The 19,594-nt window shown below is 47.3% G+C and overlaps 1 protein-coding gene across 2 annotated transcripts in view; it reads left to right on the top strand.

Annotated features, from left to right (window-relative positions):
- The window catches only part of NADK2 (NAD kinase 2, mitochondrial), a 1,037,189-nt gene that overhangs the window by 550,215 nt on the left and 467,380 nt on the right, over positions 1-19,594 (top strand). For both annotated transcript variants that reach the window (XM_069627136.1, XM_069627135.1), the window contains exon 6: positions 460-596. In XM_069627136.1, coding sequence (XP_069483237.1) covers positions 460-596 — 137 coding nt within the window. The remainder of the gene's footprint in view (positions 1-459; positions 597-19,594) is intronic.

Genomic DNA, 19,594 nt, shown 5'->3' with positions numbered 1-19,594 from the left:
ACTGTGAATTGCAGACATAATGGAATTCCCCGCGCTGTTGCACTCCTTTCATCTGTCTCGCCCTGAGCGCCCTCCCGCACCCAAACATTTCAGCACTTGTTTCTCCATTGCGATCACACTCTAGCCACCATATTGCTCAGTCACTCCCCCCCCCCCCCCAGGCAACCCCAACCTCTTGAAAATATTGACATTCTGTAGCCACATTTCCTGAAAAGAGCTTGCAGGACAGGTTTAGTTCTGTTTCTTTTTTAATTTACTTTGACTCTCTGTAAGACGAGCATTTATGAAGGTTTTAATTATTACTTCTGTAGAAATTTGTTTGTTAAATTGTAATAATACCGACCCCATCAAAATGTTGTAGACTACCATATTATTGCTGTTTTGTTTTTTCCTTCTAATTGTATTTAAAAAATCATGACATTTCCACGCGGCTTTAGAAATTGTTCATTACCCTTGTAGATGGCAGTGGCGTGAAAGGATCAGGCTGTACCTTGAAGGGACAGGGATAAATCTTACTCCAGTGGATTTGCATGAACAGCAGCTAAGTTTGGAGCAACACAGCCGAGCCCATAGGCATGACTTTGTCAGTGAACACAGTAAGTAGGCTATGGAATGTCTTAGTTTAAATGGATATTTATTCATAATTGTTCTTTAATGTTTGTTCAACTATTGGATATCTTCTTGTTTTCATTTACACGAGTTTCCTTATTTTACATTGCTATTTTCATTCTTTTAGACATGGATTCATTGACATTTCGATTAATCTTAAATGTATGGCACTTGTGGATCATATATCTTAGACAAATAAAAAAGTCAAATAAAAATTCTGACAAAAATTCTGACAATTAAAGTACACTTTAAAAAACTCATTACCGGCCACTTGCCCCTCGTGCACCAGGCCCAACTGTTACTACGAATGTGCATGCTCTTAGATGTTGATTCTGTTGACACCACCCTAACCATTTGAGCACAGGACAGAATATTCTCATGCAATAACAAATGATCAGAGCATCTAAATCCTTGAGAACTTGGATATTTTCAGTCAAAGGTGACTTTGTGCCTATATCTTGAAAATCATACCATCACAAGCTTGTTCCATAGTTTTCACAAAATCATCACCTGTGGTGGAAACTGGTTTTTACCACTACTGTGCAATTTTTGTTCTACCACAACCTTCTACCACATCCACAGTTCTACAAATCATCTTCCGGGTTTACTCGCCTGCCAGGATAAAAACTCCTCCAACCTGTACTTTGTGATGAGGTTTGTTCCAAATGTTCCACGCTTATTTCCTCAATTCAATTGGAAAGTTGAACCAACAACTGCTTCTTGGGTAAGTGTTTTGACTTTCAACACAATGGGGTTAGAACTTGTTCCACAAGTAGACTGTACATATGGGTTTAGAAATGATTCCACGAGTATACTGTACATATTGACAATGATTGTCACATTGAGCATTTTGCCCCAGGCAATGTAGGTTACTGTTCTCTCCCACGTGAGCCTTTCTACAAAGAGGGCTTTTCTCCTGCAGTCTCTGATTTCCTTCTACACAACCAATTAACTGTTGGTAATGCAGTTTACAACTTTTTGTAATGCAGCGTACAACTTTCTCTGTCGGGGTATCTTGTTCTGAGACTGTTACATTCGAATTGCCTTGATGTCCCGCTGCACTTTTTTTGGCTTTGCCAATACAGGTAATGTCCCTTTACCAGATATCCCTGTTCAGGAAAGTTGTATCCCCTTTGTTTTATTATTGCCCTTCTTTGGCTATGGCAATGTGTTTGACAATATGTTACAATATTCCCTTACTTGACATCGCCCTTTTGTTAAGTTGCCTTCACTTTGTTTTATTATGGCCCCTTTCTGGCTGCGGCAATGCGGGTAAAAATATTTTCCTATTCAACCTCTCTTGATAGAAGAGCTGTGCCTAATTTGCTTTAATTCAAACGTTCTGTGTTCAAACGCTTCATTCTTGTACAGCGGTCTACTTTCCATTGCTGCCTTCCGACTCCCAAAGTGGGTAAAAAACCACAGAACAGGTTACCATGTCATGTTCTTTCTAGAGAGGGGTGCCTGCTACCTTTTTTTATATTTTGTCAAAGTACTTTGGGTTGCTCACCCTAGATAACCTGTGGGAAACCAGACGTGGACCCCTTGCTAACTGTGCTCAGAGGTCTAGCGCCACCTCGCTGAGGCCTAACAAGGCTGAAACACGTGTCTGGGGTTGCTGTTGGTCCTCTTGTTCAAAGGAGGTTTGCCTGGCATTTCGGTGCTGGTCTGTCCTTGTGGGTGGGACCAAGACTGATATGCAAATGGATATTCCAACTTTGTGAAAAGTACAGGGACCATAAAGTGATGGCTGCAGACTCTCAAAGTGGGTAAAAACCACAGGACAGGTTAGTATACCATGTTCTTTCTAGAGAGGGGTGCCTGCTACCTTTTTTTTTTAAATTAAGATTTTGCCATGGTTTAGAAATCCTTTCCTTTTCAGTAGTAAAACCTATTGTTAACTTACTTTTCCAGTGACAAGAAGGCATGCTCTCTAAAAGGATTTAATAACTATGATCCTATCATTGCCAAAAACCATGCTCATTTTTTTGTTGCGTCCCTCAACGTGCATGAGTTCTATGCTGTTTTTAGCCATTCACTTGCACACTTCATGGTGAGACTATTTATGGAGATTATGCGTTCAGAGGTAGTGGCTGATTCAATGAGGACCACTGTTCTCACCAAGCCAGGGAAATATCACTTCCTTTTTTGTGTAATCTATAGGCCTGTATTTCTATTGAATGTGGATGTCAAGCTCCTGGCTAAGATTTATGCTGAAAGGATTAATCTTTTGTTACCCAAACTGGTTTCCCGTAACCAGATGGGCTTCGTCTTCGGCCGGAATAGCTACGACAATTTAAGAAAACTCGTAGCTGTTGTACATCGTACGGGAAATTCCCCCAAGGCCTAAGCTGCGGTTAGTATTGACGCAGAGAGTGTGCTTGACAGGGTCAATTAGACGTTTCTCAGACCAGTATTGATTCGGGCAAACTGTGGATCGCAGTTTTTACAGCTATTCAATGCCTTGTATAAAGATGACTGAGGCTGTGGTTGCGGTTAATGGTTGCATAATGGAATGTTTTTCTATCTGTAGAGGTACATGACAGGGTTGTCATTCATCGCCCCTGTTATTTGATCTTTTTATCGAACCCATGGCCATAAAAATCCGGAAAAACGCAGGTATTGAGGGTATTTCAATGGGGGACTGCGTCTCTAAGGTGCTTTTATATGCAGATCTTAGTTTTCCTCTCAGATTCTGGACCTTCGCAGATAGTGGGTTCAAATATTTGGGCATACACGTTAGTTCTTTAATGGCTTCAAATATTCTGTCTAAGCTTGCAGAGATTAATTTTTTATGTCTAAAGTGGAAAGACTTGAGCCTGACTTTATGGGGGAAAGTGTAATCAAGATGTCCCTGCTTCCTTAACTGCTACATATATTAAGTATGCTCCCTCTTCCTCTTTCGAGTGATCTGCTTAGTAACATAGATGGGGGTTTCTGCAATTTCTTATGGGGAGATGGTTGGAGATCCAGGATCCCTAAAGATCTTCTCATGAACCCTGTACACTTGGTGGGCTTTGGTTTCCTTAATGTTAGTCTGTATCATTGAGCTTTCACATTGTCCCTTTACCGGAAATGTAAGATAAGCAATGTTGCTGACTGCCCTAACTGGGTTACTATTGAGAACATTTCAGTCCACCCTGTCCCCCTGGTCTGCTTACTTAGTATGGATAAAAAGCTGGTGGTTGATCAGACCCTACCATTAAACACGTTTTGAAGGAATGGAAGAACTGCGAGGGTTATGGCATGAAATATCTTTTGAGCTTGGAGTCTTCTCTTTTGGAAAAATATGGCTATACTGAGCAATAATCGTACCCTCGATTGGTCCTAATGGCAATCAGCAGTCATTTGGAAACTAGGACAAGTTCACTATGGCGTTTCCATGCTTACCTTCGAATGCTTGCTGTTCAAATATAAGTTGCGACCTTCGGAGTGTGGCCATTACCGTGTGCTCTGATCTTTTTGAGACTTTGTTTTTGCCCCTGAACACTTCTTTACGTAATGTCCCCTCTGTTTTACACTTGGCCAAGACTGCGTATTTCAGCATAATTTCTGTACAAGCTTCTTACTCTAGTGGGTCTTGACACTGTTTCCTAACATGGTAGGAGTGTATGGTGCTTGGTTTGGGATTTGATATTTCTGATGATGGATGCAATCATATATGTACTGAACCATATAGGTTTAAGCTTGACCTGGATCTGAGGTATACCCAACAGCGGATTTTGCATTGTATTTATTGGTTCCCCTGTAAAATGAAAGAACTTGTTCAGGATGATACATGTTGAAATTGCAAGTCTGATGTGGGGACTGTTCTGCATATGTTTTGGTCCTGTCCAAAATTCAGAACTTTTTGGGATGATGTTCTCCAACGCATGGACCTTGTGTTGGGTCTTTGGCTTCCTCGGAACCCTTTACTATGTGTGTTGGGTTTGTTTCCGGTTGGATTTAACCGGTCCGTTGGCTTACTCTTCTGGGCCTATAGAGATCTTTTGGTGGCCAAGAAACGAATTGTAAAATGCCCGAAGAGTGCCATTTGGCCCTCTGTAGATGACTGGCTGCATGACTTGTCGATTCTTTCATGTAGAGAGAGGTTAACTTATCAGGTGAAGAAAAAGGTAGACAAGTACTCTGACATTTGGTATGTTTTCAATTAGCTTTACACTTAAGGTAACCCCTCCCCTTTAATTTTGCTTGTACTGCTCCCTTTGTATATAGGACATTGTTTACAGTTGATCATATGTTCTTTTCTTGCTGATTTTACGGTTTACTTGTTTTGAATACTATTGTATTATATTGAACATTTAAAACATTATTAAAAAAATAGAAAATAAATAAAACTATTCAGTCTTCTAAATATTAAAGCATAAACTACAGGGAAATGGCAAAAGATGGTAATGGTTTTATCATCTGTGGGGGAAAAATGATGGTCCTGATAACACAAAGGGAGAAATAGTATCTACACAGATCTGATTGATGTGTTCATTTGTGAATATTATCTCAGTAGGATTCATTTTGCTTGAGTGCACAGTGGCCAAGATGGCGGAATCTGGTTTTAGCTTTCGCCACAGGCTTGCTGCAGATCCTTTTATAACCCATCCTGAAATTGCCAGAATCGACGTTTTCTCGCTGGCATACTCAACCAAGAGTGCAGTGATTCTGAGAACTCAATCTGGTGGCCAGCCTGCTGTCGTACAGTTTGTGCAGAACACTTGCGTGACGTGGCGGGTCAAGCGGCAGATGTTGTAGGGAGGTACAGAGTGTAATATGGGGAGAGGGATGGTGCAGTGACTGCTTGCTCTGCGTTTTTTTTTTTTAGCCCAGAAGCCTGTGGTGACTGGAGATAAGTACTGATTGCCCTCTCCTGGCCCAGAACATTGTCTGGGAAGTTGATGCAGAGGAGAGCCTGGCAGAAATCTGAGCCCTTTCCTCCTTACGCCAAACCCCCCACTCTCCCACCAGTGTGCATTGGACACTCAGACACCTGACTAATGATCGGAGGAAGTTGATGCGCACATCCCGGACACCGGAATAACAGCACGAGATAAGTAAGTAGCTCTCTCACATTCTAATATCTTCTAGGATGCTATGCATTTGACTCTTGGCCTCTTTTGAAACCAAGGTACTTGGGGGAGAGCACTGTAGTAACGTGCGACATAGAAGGTGAACAGCATATTGCAGGAACATTTGTAATTACTACAGGAGATTTCTGCTTTCTGGACTGATCCCCTCCTTTCCTTCAATTAATCTGGATCCATGTGAATACTGTGTAGAGTATACTAAGCCGGACCAAAATGTCGACTTAAAAAAGTGAACCGTCTTTTCACAGCATATATATGCAGAAGGAGACCCCCTTGCAACCCACCTACTCCCCCCAGCATTATTTACTGTACCCTATCTCCCACATATATATGCTGAGAAAAAGGGTGGTGGGGCGAGTCTCATTTTTCGTCAGGCGTGGTATACGCGGCCTAGTAATCGTATGATCCCAGTTAATCCTGTATACAAAAGAATCTGTGGTCTAGCTGATCTGTGTAATTGGTCAATAAAATACAGGACATGATGGGTCCGTTAAACGCCAATCTAAGATGGAGAGATTTGCGGGGAAAGATGCAGTGTCATCGACTGCAACTGCAAGACAACAGACACCACTGCTTCCCTGGATCAAAAAAGGATGCCCTCGGCACAAAGGCAGAGGCATCACACTACAAGTTGGTTCAACTGTGAAGCCATATGATGGAGGTGGAACAGCACCTAGGTACAGAGCAAGATACCATCCACTCTGTAGAGCAAAATGTTGCATTCTTAAAGTGAACTTAAACTGGCCACGTTGAAATCGTAAGACCTTGTAAGTTGGTCATGACATAATTTACCGATCATGTGTATTCCCGAGACAACCCAAACTTGCCAGATGGAGAAATATTTGCCAAGAATAATTTCTAATCTCTTGGGTAGACCAGTCTTCTCACAACACTTCCAATCACAGATCCTTTGTTCCCTACACTTGCACCGGGCTTACCACCACAACAGATTATTGCCAGACATTTTTCCACTATCGAGATGGGTGACCTCATTTTGAGAACATCAAGAGACGACCCTTTCAATAACAAGTGCACAAAATCATGATATTCAATGATTGCAGTCCACAAGGGCAGGCCATCAGGAAGACCTTTGATCAAATGCGTCGAAAATGTAATTGTCAGGTACAGTACTCCATGTTCCCAACAGATCAAAGTCATGCACAGCGGCAAATAACACTAATTCACATCGTCAGAAGATGCTGATACGTTTGTTTGATTAACCATTCAACAACAAGGCTATAGCTATGGGTAGTATATGTTGCATTTGAGGGACACTCAATAGCAATTGGGGGTTAATCAAGTGTGGGTGGGTGGGTGTTCGTTTTGGGGGTAGGACTCTTGGATATTATGGTTTTATGATGCATGCATGTTTTACTACTACTCACCACATCGTACTATAAAGGGTGAAGGCATGGTGAACATGTATAATATGATCAAATGTGATTGTAGGTCATCTTTCCACCATTTCAGTATTATTGGTTCATAACGTGCTAGATGTTATTACCTGGAGTTTACGAGAGTTGAATAACCATAAGCTCAGGAAAGTCGATGCATACCTGCATTGCCACCAAGTAAAAATTGCACTATTACAGGAAACTCACATTTTAGATCTAGGCCCCTTGAACCTTTATAAGCAATGGGAAAACACTAAATGGTACTAAGGTTTCACATCAAACTCGAGGTGTTCTGACTATAATCCACAAAGACCGTGGATTTCACCATAGGAAAACAATTTCTGATTCTGAGGGCTGTTGGGATATCCTAAATTGTCAATTGTATAACCGCAACTATGATGATGTCTTTTCTAATCGTCTTGAGTTTGCAGGATCTGAAATATTGGTGTGCAATGACATGAATACTGTTTTGGATCCATCTTCGGATAGATCGTCCATGGCCCTCGCCCCCAAGTGTTGTCTGGCGTGGCTCAGGCTTTGTTGTTAGGAATGGCTACCCTGCCTCTGGTTGATATTTGATAAATTCTACACCACCAAATGGCGCATTACACATTGTACTCCTCTGTCCTTATTCTCGGGTAGAGCTATTAATTTCCTCTGGGTATATCTTGTTGGTAGTGAAGAATGGGAGATTCTGCCGCAGATGTTATCTGACCATTATCCTGTTCATATGACTCTTGGTACTCCTTAGCAAGTTGAGCATCTACCCACCTGGTGATTCAAATCCCAAGCGCTTACAGATCTTTCTTTACTACCAACAATGGAACAGTGGAGATTTCTCTGTTATATGGAAAAGCTTCAAAGTGTATTTGCCGGGTATCTATCGCTAAAGAAGGTGTGTTGAGCTTTGGCCGCACGACTCTAGAATGCCTACAGGCCGACCTTATCGATTTGAAGTGCAGATCTGCAAAGTTCAGGGACACCACATCACTATCACTAATGCATTAGAAACTTGTACAATTCCTTAAAGCGTAGCTGGAAATTAAATCTATATTACATCGAACTATGGCTGGAAAATATGGGGTAAGCGATAAACCAGTAAAATTGCTCTCATGGACTAGACGCCCGGAGAACTCTGACCAAACTAGCTGGCAAATTGAAAAAAGCTATGGGATCCGTTGTGCAAGGGAATATGGAGGTAAACTGAGTATTCTTATACTACCATTCTGGTCTTTACAACTCGCACTTTACAATAACTGTGAAAGACCTTTCCATGTAATTACACCAGATGAAACCAGTATGGCTTGAAGAGGTACACTGGGAGCTGCTCAGATTTTGAACGCGCAATTAAAGAATTTGCATCGGGCAAGGCACCGGGCCTGATGGGCTAATAATATAATTTTACAAATATTCTATTGACCCTTTTAGCCAAGCATTTGCTCACCCAACCACACCTCTTTTGGGTAGGGTATGTTTCCATTATCGACCAATGCAGCATACACTCTGTCTTTCTTAAACTGGTTAAGGATGAAATAAGATGCAATCCGATCATTCTGTCGCCTTAGTGAATTTCGATAATAAGATCTTCGCTAAGTTGCTAACTTATCATTTACTCCCAATAATGCTACAGATGCTTTTACCCTCCAATCGTGAATAATCTTTAAACGCTCGAAACATAAGCTCGGTTCCTTTCTTGAGAAAAATCTTCTTATTCTTCGAAGATTATTTCCATTATACTATGGCTTCTTCATCCGAACCATCGACCCCTCGGTCCGGTTTCAAGTAATGTTGTGACTGTGGGAAGAAAATGTCTTTAACGGATCCTCACAGGATCTGCATGTGGTGCCTAGGATCGGAGCATCACTGTTCAGAATGTGAGGACTGCATGTCCATGACGGCAAAAGCCTTGAAGGAGCGTAAGGGAAAGTTAGAAAGAGGTAAGGGCTTTAAAACTTCTACTCCCTCAAAAGTTTCTTCGGCTGAGTCGAGACATTCGTCTCCTCGTTGAAAAAAGAAACATTCCCGTTCAAGATCACAAAGCGGTTCTCATCAGTCTTCGAGATCAAAACATTCTTTCTAAGAGGCGTGGTAGATCTCCCTCTTCTTCTTCTACTTCTTCTTCCTCTACCTCCCCGGAAAGGGTCACCTGCCCCACGAAACACAGCTCAGCAGCTAAGTGGGAGGAATTCTGTAAAAAGATGCTTAGCGTCTTCGAGAAAGCGGCCTTGACCCCCTCGGAGACGTCTAAAGGTGAGAACCTGGGTGAAAGACCCGAAAAATCAAAACGCTGCGAGTCGTTGAACCCGACGAGAGAAGGTACTCGAGAGCGTCAAGAACCCTCGAGTAAAAACAATAAGACTGCGTCATCAACGCCTTTGTCGAAGGGCCCTTTGCATAAATATATTTCATCGACGCCGTCTTCGACGCTACATTCGACCCGGATTAAAGACTAACCTACAACTGTCACTACGTCACAGGCGGTTGAGGTGTCGAAAGCCCCGACCATGATGTCGAGGATACCATCGACCACCTCGACGACGCTGAGTAGGATTCTGATTCTCGAGTGCATCGAGGTCTTCTCAAACTTTGACACCTTTTCCAGGATTGTCGAAGCCTATGACGTCCACGTCGACAACCTCGAGGTTTTCTCAGGAAGTCACAACGAATTTAGCTCCTTCTTCCCTAAAAATGTTTTTTAAACCATATCCTAGGTTTGACTACTTTAGAGCCTTGTCCTCTATATATGAGGAAGGGGAGGATTCCGACAATGAGACCCTTTGGTCTGCAAAGGACTACAATACCCATGCCAGAGGAGTAAATCTCTGAGGAGAACAGGTTAAAAGATCTCCAAGAGTCTCTACATGAGGCAAGTGGTTTAGATACTTCTCCAGAAGTAGAGTTTGCTAAACCAGATCCTGGAGAACAAACATGCTGAGACTCCTTATAGGATTCTGATGGCCAGAATAATTGAATTTATGGGGTGGACTACACCTACACCTTCTTTTCAGCAGGATGACCTTACTGATATTTTAGATAAAGATTCGCAGGAGGATCCTGTTCCTTTTCATAATGCTCTGCAAAGAAAAATATCTGCTAATTGGGAAACTCCTGAAGTTATCCCTGCAGTAAATAAAAAAACTTTCTGCTAAATACAGAGTATCAGCTTCAGATCCTGAATATCTGAGTAAGCATCCAACTCCAGAGTTTTGTTGTACAAGCAGCGACTTCATCTAACAGTAAGTCGGCATATCCTACTATTCCACAGGATAGAGATGATAAAAGATTTGATGCCATGTCAAAGAAAGTCTTTTCGGCATGTAGCATGGCGCTTAAGTCTATCAACGCAACTTGCACGCTAGCAAGATTCAGCCACACACTTTGGGAGTGTGCTTCATCTACGGCTGACTGCCTCCCAGGAGGAGGAGAACGGGATGCATTCTTAAACATCATCAGGGATGGAAAGGATGCAATGTGAGAGTCCCTCCAAACAGGCATCAATTCTGCTGACAGCATCAGCAGGGCCATGGCGGCAAGTAGCACAATCCGCAGGTTTGGTGGTTGCAGAAGTCTGTTTGTTCCAGATGTGCAAGCCAGACCTCTGAATATGCCCTTTGACGGCACTTCTCTATTTGGAAAGAAAGCTGATGACAGCGTGGAGAAATTGCAAACATCCAAAGAAGCAGCGAAATCCCTGGGAGCTGCAATCCGGCAAACTCTAAATCGTCCCACAGGTACATCCTGGGCGGGTAGGTCCTTTCGCTTTTACTCCGCATTCGGAAGAGGCAAAGGACAGCCAGCTCAAAGGGGCCAGAGACGATTCACTTGTAGTGGACGGGGCAAAGATACAAAAGCTGCAGCAGCAGCAGGTGACACTTTACCCTCGGCATCTGCGTCAGCCGCTTCTAAACCCCTCTGAGGTCTCCCCTCACAAGACACCAGTAGGGGGCGGGTTAACTCAACATCTGGCAGAATGGCTGGCTATTACGTCATATGCTTTGGCATTGGAGACAGTTGCCCATGGTTACTGCCTGCCTTTCCTACACACTCCTCAGTCATCCACCGGGGAACAACTCTTTGAAGCTTTCAGACCTGCTCCTTATGCAGGAGGTTTTAGATCTGCTAGAGAAGGGTGCCATAGAACCGGTACCCGTAGCGGAGAGGAACAAGGGTTGGTATTCCCCATACTTCCTAGTGACAAAGGACGGACGGAGGACTGAGACCTATCTTGGACTTGCGAGAATTGAATAAATTCCTCAGGAAAGACCAGTTAAAGATGGTAACCCTTTCTCAGATCCTTCAGGCCCTCCAGCTTCAGGACTGGTTGGTATCTCTAGACCTTCAGAATGTTTATTTCCATGTGCCAATCCATCTCAAACACAGGAAGTACTTGAGGTTCGAAATTGGCAACTCTCATTATCAATTTCGAGTTCTGTCATTTGGGCTGACCTCCGCCCGATGGTCTTTACCAAGCTAATGTCGGTGGTGGCTGCAAGTCTAAGGAGTGAAGGATCCATGTCTACCCCTACCTGGACGACTGGTTGATCAGAGCAGTATCTCCAGAACAAGCTCAGATCCAGCTAGATTATGTCTGCTACTCCCTCAACTTAAAGAAGTCACAGTTCATACTATCACAGAGACTCCAGTTTATTGGAGCAGTCCTGGACACTTCCCTGGGAAAAGCCTCGCCACCAGAGGTGAGGGCTCAAGATATTCTACAGATGGTCACCAGGTTTCAAAATGCCCAACGTCTACCAGCCTTCGACTTTTTGAGATTGCTAGGCCTCATGGCATCCTGGACAACACAGTGGCCATGCACTTCCTCAACAAAAGAGGGGGCGTAGGAACACAATCACTGTGCAGAGAGGCAATGCAGCTCTGGTTTTGGGCAATTCAATAAGGAATCTCTCTATCTGCAGTTCACCTAGCCGGAGAGAAGAACTTGACAGCGGATGCTCTGATCAGGCAGAGCACAGTCTCACGAGTGGGAGCTAGCTCAGGAAGTCCTTCAAGAGATCTTCACACTTTGGGGAACCCCTCAAGTGGATCTGTTCACCACCAGCATCAACAGGAAATGCGATCAGTTTTGTTCAAGGGAATTTCCCCCCGAGAGGAGCTCTAGGGGACGCGTTCGTAGTGCAATGGGAGTTTCCACTTCTGTACGCGTTTCTTCCAGTCCCTGTCATTCCTCAAATGATCAGGAGGTTGAGAAGATTCCGGAAAGCCATGATTCTAATTACACCAGATTTGGGTATGAGAACGTGGTACCCGGACCTTCTAGACCTGTCCATCTGTCCTCCGATTCATCTTCCGCAAAGAGAGGATCTTCTCCATCCAGACATCAGAACCCTCAACCTTCACGCTTGGTTTCTGAAAGGTTGACATACAAGGATTGGGATCTCCCGGATGACGTCATGGAGGTGTTGCTTTCAGCCAGAAGGCCAGCAACAAAGACTTTATACCGCTGCCGTTGGAACAAATTTTGCAGCTGGTGTAGAGAAAAGAATATTGAACCCTTTTCATGTAATACACCGATGGTGTTCTCTTTCTTGCTTTACTTAGCAAACTCAGGTCTCCAAATTGGTACGGTCAAGGGCTATCTCGCAGCGCTGTCTATCTTTAAGCCTACTGCTGAGGAGCCTTCATATTTCAAACTACCCGTAGCAATCCAATTTCTGAAAGGATTAACAAATGTCTATCCACCAAAACATTTTCAGGTTCCTTTGTGGGACTTTAAGACTAGATTTAAGTTTCTGATGGGTACGGGGGGCGCTGTTGAGCAGCCGTCAAGATGGCTGCCTAGCTCTTGAGCTCCGTGCACAGCCGCTCTTCATCCGAGGACATCTGCGGGCGAATGAAGCTCTGCGCCTACCCGACCGACCCACTGGCATCCCTATAACTGTGGCTACGTGTTGCTGCGATCCTGGCTCGGATCGGACCTTGGGAGCCGGAGATCCACTTTGCGGGACCCTCGAGGCCGCCGCGGTGCTCGGCGCCCCATCAAAGACTTTCTTTCCCGGTTCCCGCCACCACACTAAGGCCTCCCCTGCCGCATCCCTCCACTGGCCCGCCTGCTGAGACGCCCTGCGATCCGCGTTGGAGGCGCCGCGGATTGGGTCGCGCCCCTCGCCGGACCGGTGCCCGCTGCTTGGGCCGTGCCTTGCGCCGGTTGTCCTGGCTTTTTCCCCGTTCTGGGGCCGGGGCCCTCGGGCCTTGATGAGCCCGGTCTGCCCGGCCGGAGAGCCCGGTGCTGGGGGGCCCTGGACCGCTCCTCCTCCGCGCTGCTCAACACTTGAGCTGTGCGCCCCTCCTGGGGGTGCTGCGCCCGCTGCCGGGCTTGGCTGATAAGTCATTCGCGGCCTGGTTGCGGCCTACGACCTCTCGCTCTACGCAGCTGCCGGCGGCGCCCGAGGACCTGAGGAGCTGCACCTACTCCCTGACAGGACACTTGCGGGCTACATACCAGGTGAGGAGCTGCTGGGGCTGCTGCGCGCCGGAGCCACATTGCCCCCGTATCCACTACAGGCCATTCTCGATCTGGGCCTCTCTCCCCGCGCGGCCCCGGCCGGCTCCTGCGCCACCTTTGTTGGTCTCTGGGCCCATATCCTGCGGCGGGGCGAGGTCCCTGCACCCCGGATTGATACTAGGGCCCACATTTTGGCACGACCTGGCTTCCCTGCGGGTCATCACCTTCACGGCCCCATACAATACCCGCTTATGCACGAAGGCCTGCATTCCTGCTGTGCTCTCTGTGGTGCTCACCCTGGATATGTTCTGGACACCACCCTCACCCTCTAAGGCGGTTGGATCACTCTCTCCCTGCTGCTACTCTATACTTCCCTGATGCTGCAGCTCCTGCTGCCTCTGTCAGGATTTGTTTGAATCGGCGGGCTGGACCTCTGTTATTTGCCTTGAACCTCTCCTGCATCTCCTCACTCAGGTCTTCACTCTGGCCACTCAGGGCCCCCTGCTACATTATTTACGATGTCTAACAGATCGAGGAATAACAATAAAACTGGAGCCATGGACAAATTCGCTAAAGCCACCCCGAGGCCCGACTTGACCCACGCACCAAGCGACCCAGCTGACGACCCGCCATGCGCCGAGGCACCCACCACTGACCTCACAGCGATAATGGAATCCATGGCTAGAAACTTTGCAGCTTTCCATGAAAAGCTCGATGACATTAATGCCAATGTAGCCTCACTCAGAGCCAAACTGGATCAGCAAAGGGTTCGAATCACGGAGACCGAAATCAGGATTGGTACCAATGAAGATAATATATCTACACTCCAGGGCACTGTGTCCACTTTGGTTTCGGATATGAAGGCGGTTAAAGCCAAATGTGATGACCTTGAATCTAGGTCGCGCAGAAACAATATAGGCATCGTTGGTGTCCCTGAAAATGCACTGAAGGGTCGACTGGAATTGGCGGTCAAGGATCTCTTGAAGGAACTACTGGGTAACCCAGACATGTCTCCCTTCTTTACCATCGAGAGGGCCCATAGGGCGCTGTCACCCCGGCCTAAACCCGGTGACTTTCCGAGACCCATCATTGCCAAGGTTCTGAGCTTCAAGGACCGCGACCTAATTCTACGCCTCGCACGGGAAAAGGGCGAGTTACGATTGGACTCGCAGGTGATCATGATTTTCCCCGACTTTTCCACCGGAGTTCAGCAGGAACGTCGCCAGTTCCTTGGAGTGAAGAAACTCCTCAGGGAAAGGAACATCCCCTACGCCATACTCTTCCCTGCACGCTTGAAGTTTACGTTCAACGACAAACTATACTTTTTTACAGTGCCATCTGAGGCGGTTAAATTCATCGAGGCACATGTTCCTCTCCACCCGCCGGCCGATGATAATATGAATAATGAGTGAATTCTATGCTTGCTTTGTGATGCCTTGATACTATGCTTATATGTAGATCGAGTCCTGCCACTCTTTGTTCATATCCATGAGTAATCACACCTCCGCATTCACTTGTATACAATGCTTTCCTACGCGGGTTTAATTACCGCTCTCTGAGGAGCAACTGTTATCCCGTCCAAGTTATTCTCCCACACTTACCCCTGCTGCTCCCTGACATACTCAGCTCCCTTGGTCTGGTTGCAACCGTTGCCCTCTGTTCACGAGCACTGGGGCATGTTTCTTCTCATGGTTTCGCCTGGGCTGGGTTGCTGGATCCCTGTGATGTGTGTGTGTTGCTCCCCGCGCTCCATTGGGTGGGACTGGGGTATTCACGTTTTGTCCGCTAACAATGTTCGTTTTGTAACGGAACCAGCTGGTTCCTAGTGTGCTTCCGCACGGCAACGGCGCACCCCACTGCGATTGCACTGTTCTTGGATATGCCCTTGTTGTGGGTCAGCCCCTGTTGGGCTTTTGTGCAGTCTGGGCCATGTTGGGGCCGGCCCGGCTCTTCACAGTTGAGGGTGGGTGTTGTTCACACTACTGAAGTTGGGTCAGTGGTGAGGGTGGTGGGTGGGAATGGGGTATTTGGAAAAAACGGCATACTAGGGCTCACGGCACGCACACTGGCAAAACGTAAGCGCACTCCCGACCTCAACCCCAGTAGTGCACACTGCTGCTATACCTGGGATGTTCACTGATGCGGGTATGCCGGGATTAGAGATCCGCCACTGACATGTCTACTGTTATAATGTCCTGGAACATTCGCGGATTGAGCAATCATACCAAGGCCCGCAAGGTCATGGCCTTTGCTAATGGACATGGCTCTAAGATACTACTTCTACAAGAGACACACTCCAATGGCCACATTCCGGACACCATGGCCCCGTCGTGGGGCCCCACTAGATTCTTTACTTCCTACTCCTCCCAATCCAGGGGAGTCCTCACAATGATCCATAAATCGATCAAATTCATTCTGCACAAAATGTACCTATGTCCTGAGGGTCGCTATATTATACTACACTGCACAATGGTGAATAGAGAATACCTACTTGCTAACACTTACTGCCCCAACGTTGACTTTCCCGAGTTCTTCGATGCGGTAACTGCTATACTGTTGGGCTACGTGGGAGTCCAGATTGTATGGGGGGGGGACCTAACCCTTATTCTTGACACTGTCCTGGATAGGACTGGCACGTCCTCTCGAGCCCTAACCAGTGCCGCACGCAGGTTGTGTGTCCATATGCAGACGCTCAATGTTTGCGACGCCTGGAGGACAGTACACCCCTTGTGCCGGGAGTATACTTATTACTCATCTGTCCACGACAGCTCGTCTCGTATAGACCTGTTCTTAGTGTCCAGTGAAACCATGGGAGGGGTGAAGGGGTCCTGGATTCTCCCCCGCACTCTGTCTGACCACGCTCCAATCACACTTTCTATGAGGCTGGGTATACCCACTCCGACACTGAGCACTTGGCGCTTCAAATCTGAGGCCCTCAGGGACATTGTTTTTAGGGCCGATATCCTTGCAGACATTATATCCTTCTTTGACCATAACTCTCTCCAGGACACCTCAGCCGCGGTTAGGTGGGAGGCCTTTAAGGTATACATCAGGGGGATGTCCATCTCGCGGGAGGCTGGGGTACTGAAAGCCATCCGAGCCAACCTCGGTCGCTCCGAAGCTAAATTGAAACAGCTGGAGCAGCAATGCTCCACTGGCGCCGATCCCGCCTTACTTCTCAAAATCAGCGAGGAATTGCAGGCGTACAATGCGCTCGCTATCAACGAAGTCCAGTACTTCAGCCGCCCACAGGCTGCCAGGAAATATGGCGAGGGTGACAGACCGGGGAGGACTCTGGCAGGCGTAGTGAGGGGGGAATTTGGCCGAGCTCAGATCACCTCCATCAAAGACGCATCTGGCAATGTACAGTGGGCTGACCAACAGATTTTGGAGGTATTTACTGAGTTCTACAGGTCCCTCTACTCCCAGCCTCCCGAACACTCCGAACGACACATGCGCGAGCTGCTTGCTCAGATCCCCACCACCGAAATATCCCCTGCTGCCCGCGACCAGCTGGACTCCCCGGTAACGCTGGAAGAGATAGTGACCGCCATCTCTAACCTGCCCAAAGGCAAGCCGCCGGGACCTGATGGCCTCATGGCTGAGTTTTATCAAGAACACGTGGCCATACTGGCTCCCAAGTTACTCGAGGTCTGGGTCAAAGCGCTCCGCTCCTCTATTCTTCCCCCTTCCATGCGTGAGGCTGTCATCACGGTACTACTTAAGCCTGGCAAACCAGACGACGAGTGTGGGTCTTACAGGCCCCTTTCCCTCATGAACCTAGATACGAAAATCATTGCTAAGCCCATAGCTAACCGCTTTCTCCCCATTATGCCATATCTGGTCCATGAGGACCAAGCGGGCTTTGTCCCCGGCAGGTCTACCTCTCATAATATAAGGAGACTGTTTAATGTTATGTCCCGTATAAATCAAGACGCCCAGGCCGTGGCGGTCACTCTGGACGCTCAGAAGGCCTTTGACATGGTCTCTTGGAACTACACGTGGCTGGTGCTGGAGACGATGGGAGTTGGCCCAAACATGATCAGGTTCATTAAACTACTATATGCCTCCTCTGTGGCCCGGGTCAGGGCTAATTCCTTGACATCCGACGCTTTCACACTCTTCAGGGGTACCCGACCGGGCTGCCCCTTCTCCCCGATCCTCTTCGCCCTCGCAATTGAGCCAATGGCGGATTATGTCCGTGCTCGTCATGCCCGCAAGGGGATACGGTTGAAGGATGACCCCGAAATCATATCTCTATATGCAGATGACGTGCTTTTATACATTAGAGAGCCCACGACCCACATTGACCCCATACTGAGGGACATTACCCGCATCGGCACCTACTCTGGCTTCACGATCAATTATTCAAAGTCAGATATCTTCCCGCTCACTAAATCTACCCAACAACCCACCACTGAGTACCCCCTTCGCTGGTCCCCGGACGGTGTCAGATACCTGGGGGTGCAGATATCCTTGACTAAATCCACTCTGCTAGCCGACAATTACTCCACCGCGGCGCAAACCGCAGAGGCCAAGATGGCGATCGCTCCCACTGTCCATGGCTGGTCGTCTCTCCCTAATTAAAATGATCCTGCTCCCCAAGCTTCTTTACACTTTTAGCAACGTTCCCGTGTCCCCTGGGAAGGCCTACTTCACTAAACTGCATACACTATGCGCTCAGTTCCTATGGCACTCCGGTGCAGTGCGTAAGAAGTGGACTGACATGGCGCTCCCCTATAAACAAGGGGGGCCTCACTGCCCTGAATCTGCTACTGGTACCCGGGCTCCCCAACGCGTCCACATGTCAAGTTAGAGCGACTAGCGGCCGCCGGCACCAACGTGATGTCCCTTATATTACATCGCCGTTACACACCTGACTCTCCCATTGACCCTGTCGCCACGACCATTCACGCATGGGAACGCTTGCTAGGTCCGACGAATGGGTCCCCCCCTTACTACAAATGGCTCCCGGTGTGGCGCCTGCCTGACTTGGAACCCACACACGATAACGCCTTGGCCCAACACTCATTCATTAACCCCCAAACATGGAAGCAAGGCCACACCAGATCCGCCTTGGAGACCCTCCCATATTATAGGCTACGTGCAGCGTTCCGTACTGCATGGCCCTCATGTCCTGATGAACCCCTGGATAACCCGGCGATCGCATACATTGCCAACTCAGGCGGCGCCCGCGGTGTCGTCTCTTCACTATATAGGATCCTTCAGGAGTCCATCACAATCCCAGCGCTTGGGGCGCGCGACGGTTGGGCGAATGAGTTGGGCCTGGAGTTGTCTGATGGCGACTGGGGCGCAATGTGCTTACACACAAAAAAAGTCTCCTTCAATTTCCGTTACCGCGCCATGCAGTACAAACTCCTCAATAGGCTCTACTATACTCCACACAGGACTTCGGCGTTCGCCCGCGCCGCCGTGGCCCTGTGTCCTCGCTGTGGAGCTGAGGAGGCTGATCACCTGCATATGTTTCTGTCCTGCAGGGAGCTATCTGGGTTCTGGGAATGCATCTTGAAAACAATCTCTGACATAACTGAAACTGTGGTTGATCCTGACCCCTTGTCGATTCTGTTCGGGGTCTGGAAAACAGATGGAACCAGACGCCTGGCTAAGTTCCTAAACATAAGCTGTATGATTGCCAAAAAGTGTATACTCCAGAGCTGGAAAAGCCCCACTCCCCCGGTCTTTCAGAAATTGCTGCGCTTACTCACCTGGTCACGCAATTGCGAGGAAGAATACTTGTCTATGCTCCCCGCCCAGTCTCGCCCCTGGAACATTTGGGCTGAATTTAACGCTTACCTTAGCATTCGAAGCGAGGGCACCCCCGAATCTGGTCTGTCCCCTGGCCCGACGGGCTCTGATCCCACTGTGTGAGCCCCTACTTTATTCCTTTGTTTTTCGGTTGGCATGCTGCTCCTCAGATATCGCCCGGCTGTCCAGGTTGTGATTGCTGTATCCTTTATGATGTGCTGCTCCATGATGTAACCGCTATGCATTTATTGTCTTGTGTGTGCCTTGTGTACTTCTGCCGTCCA

The sequence above is a fragment of the Ambystoma mexicanum genome, chromosome 6p, assembly GCF_040938575.1.
Source record: "Ambystoma mexicanum isolate Mex_15411 chromosome 6p, UKY_AmexF1_1, whole genome shotgun sequence".
Taxonomy (NCBI): domain Eukaryota; kingdom Metazoa; phylum Chordata; class Amphibia; order Caudata; family Ambystomatidae; genus Ambystoma; species Ambystoma mexicanum.
The sequence above is the reverse complement of the archived record's forward strand: the minus strand, read 5'-3'. Positions and strand labels throughout refer to the sequence as shown.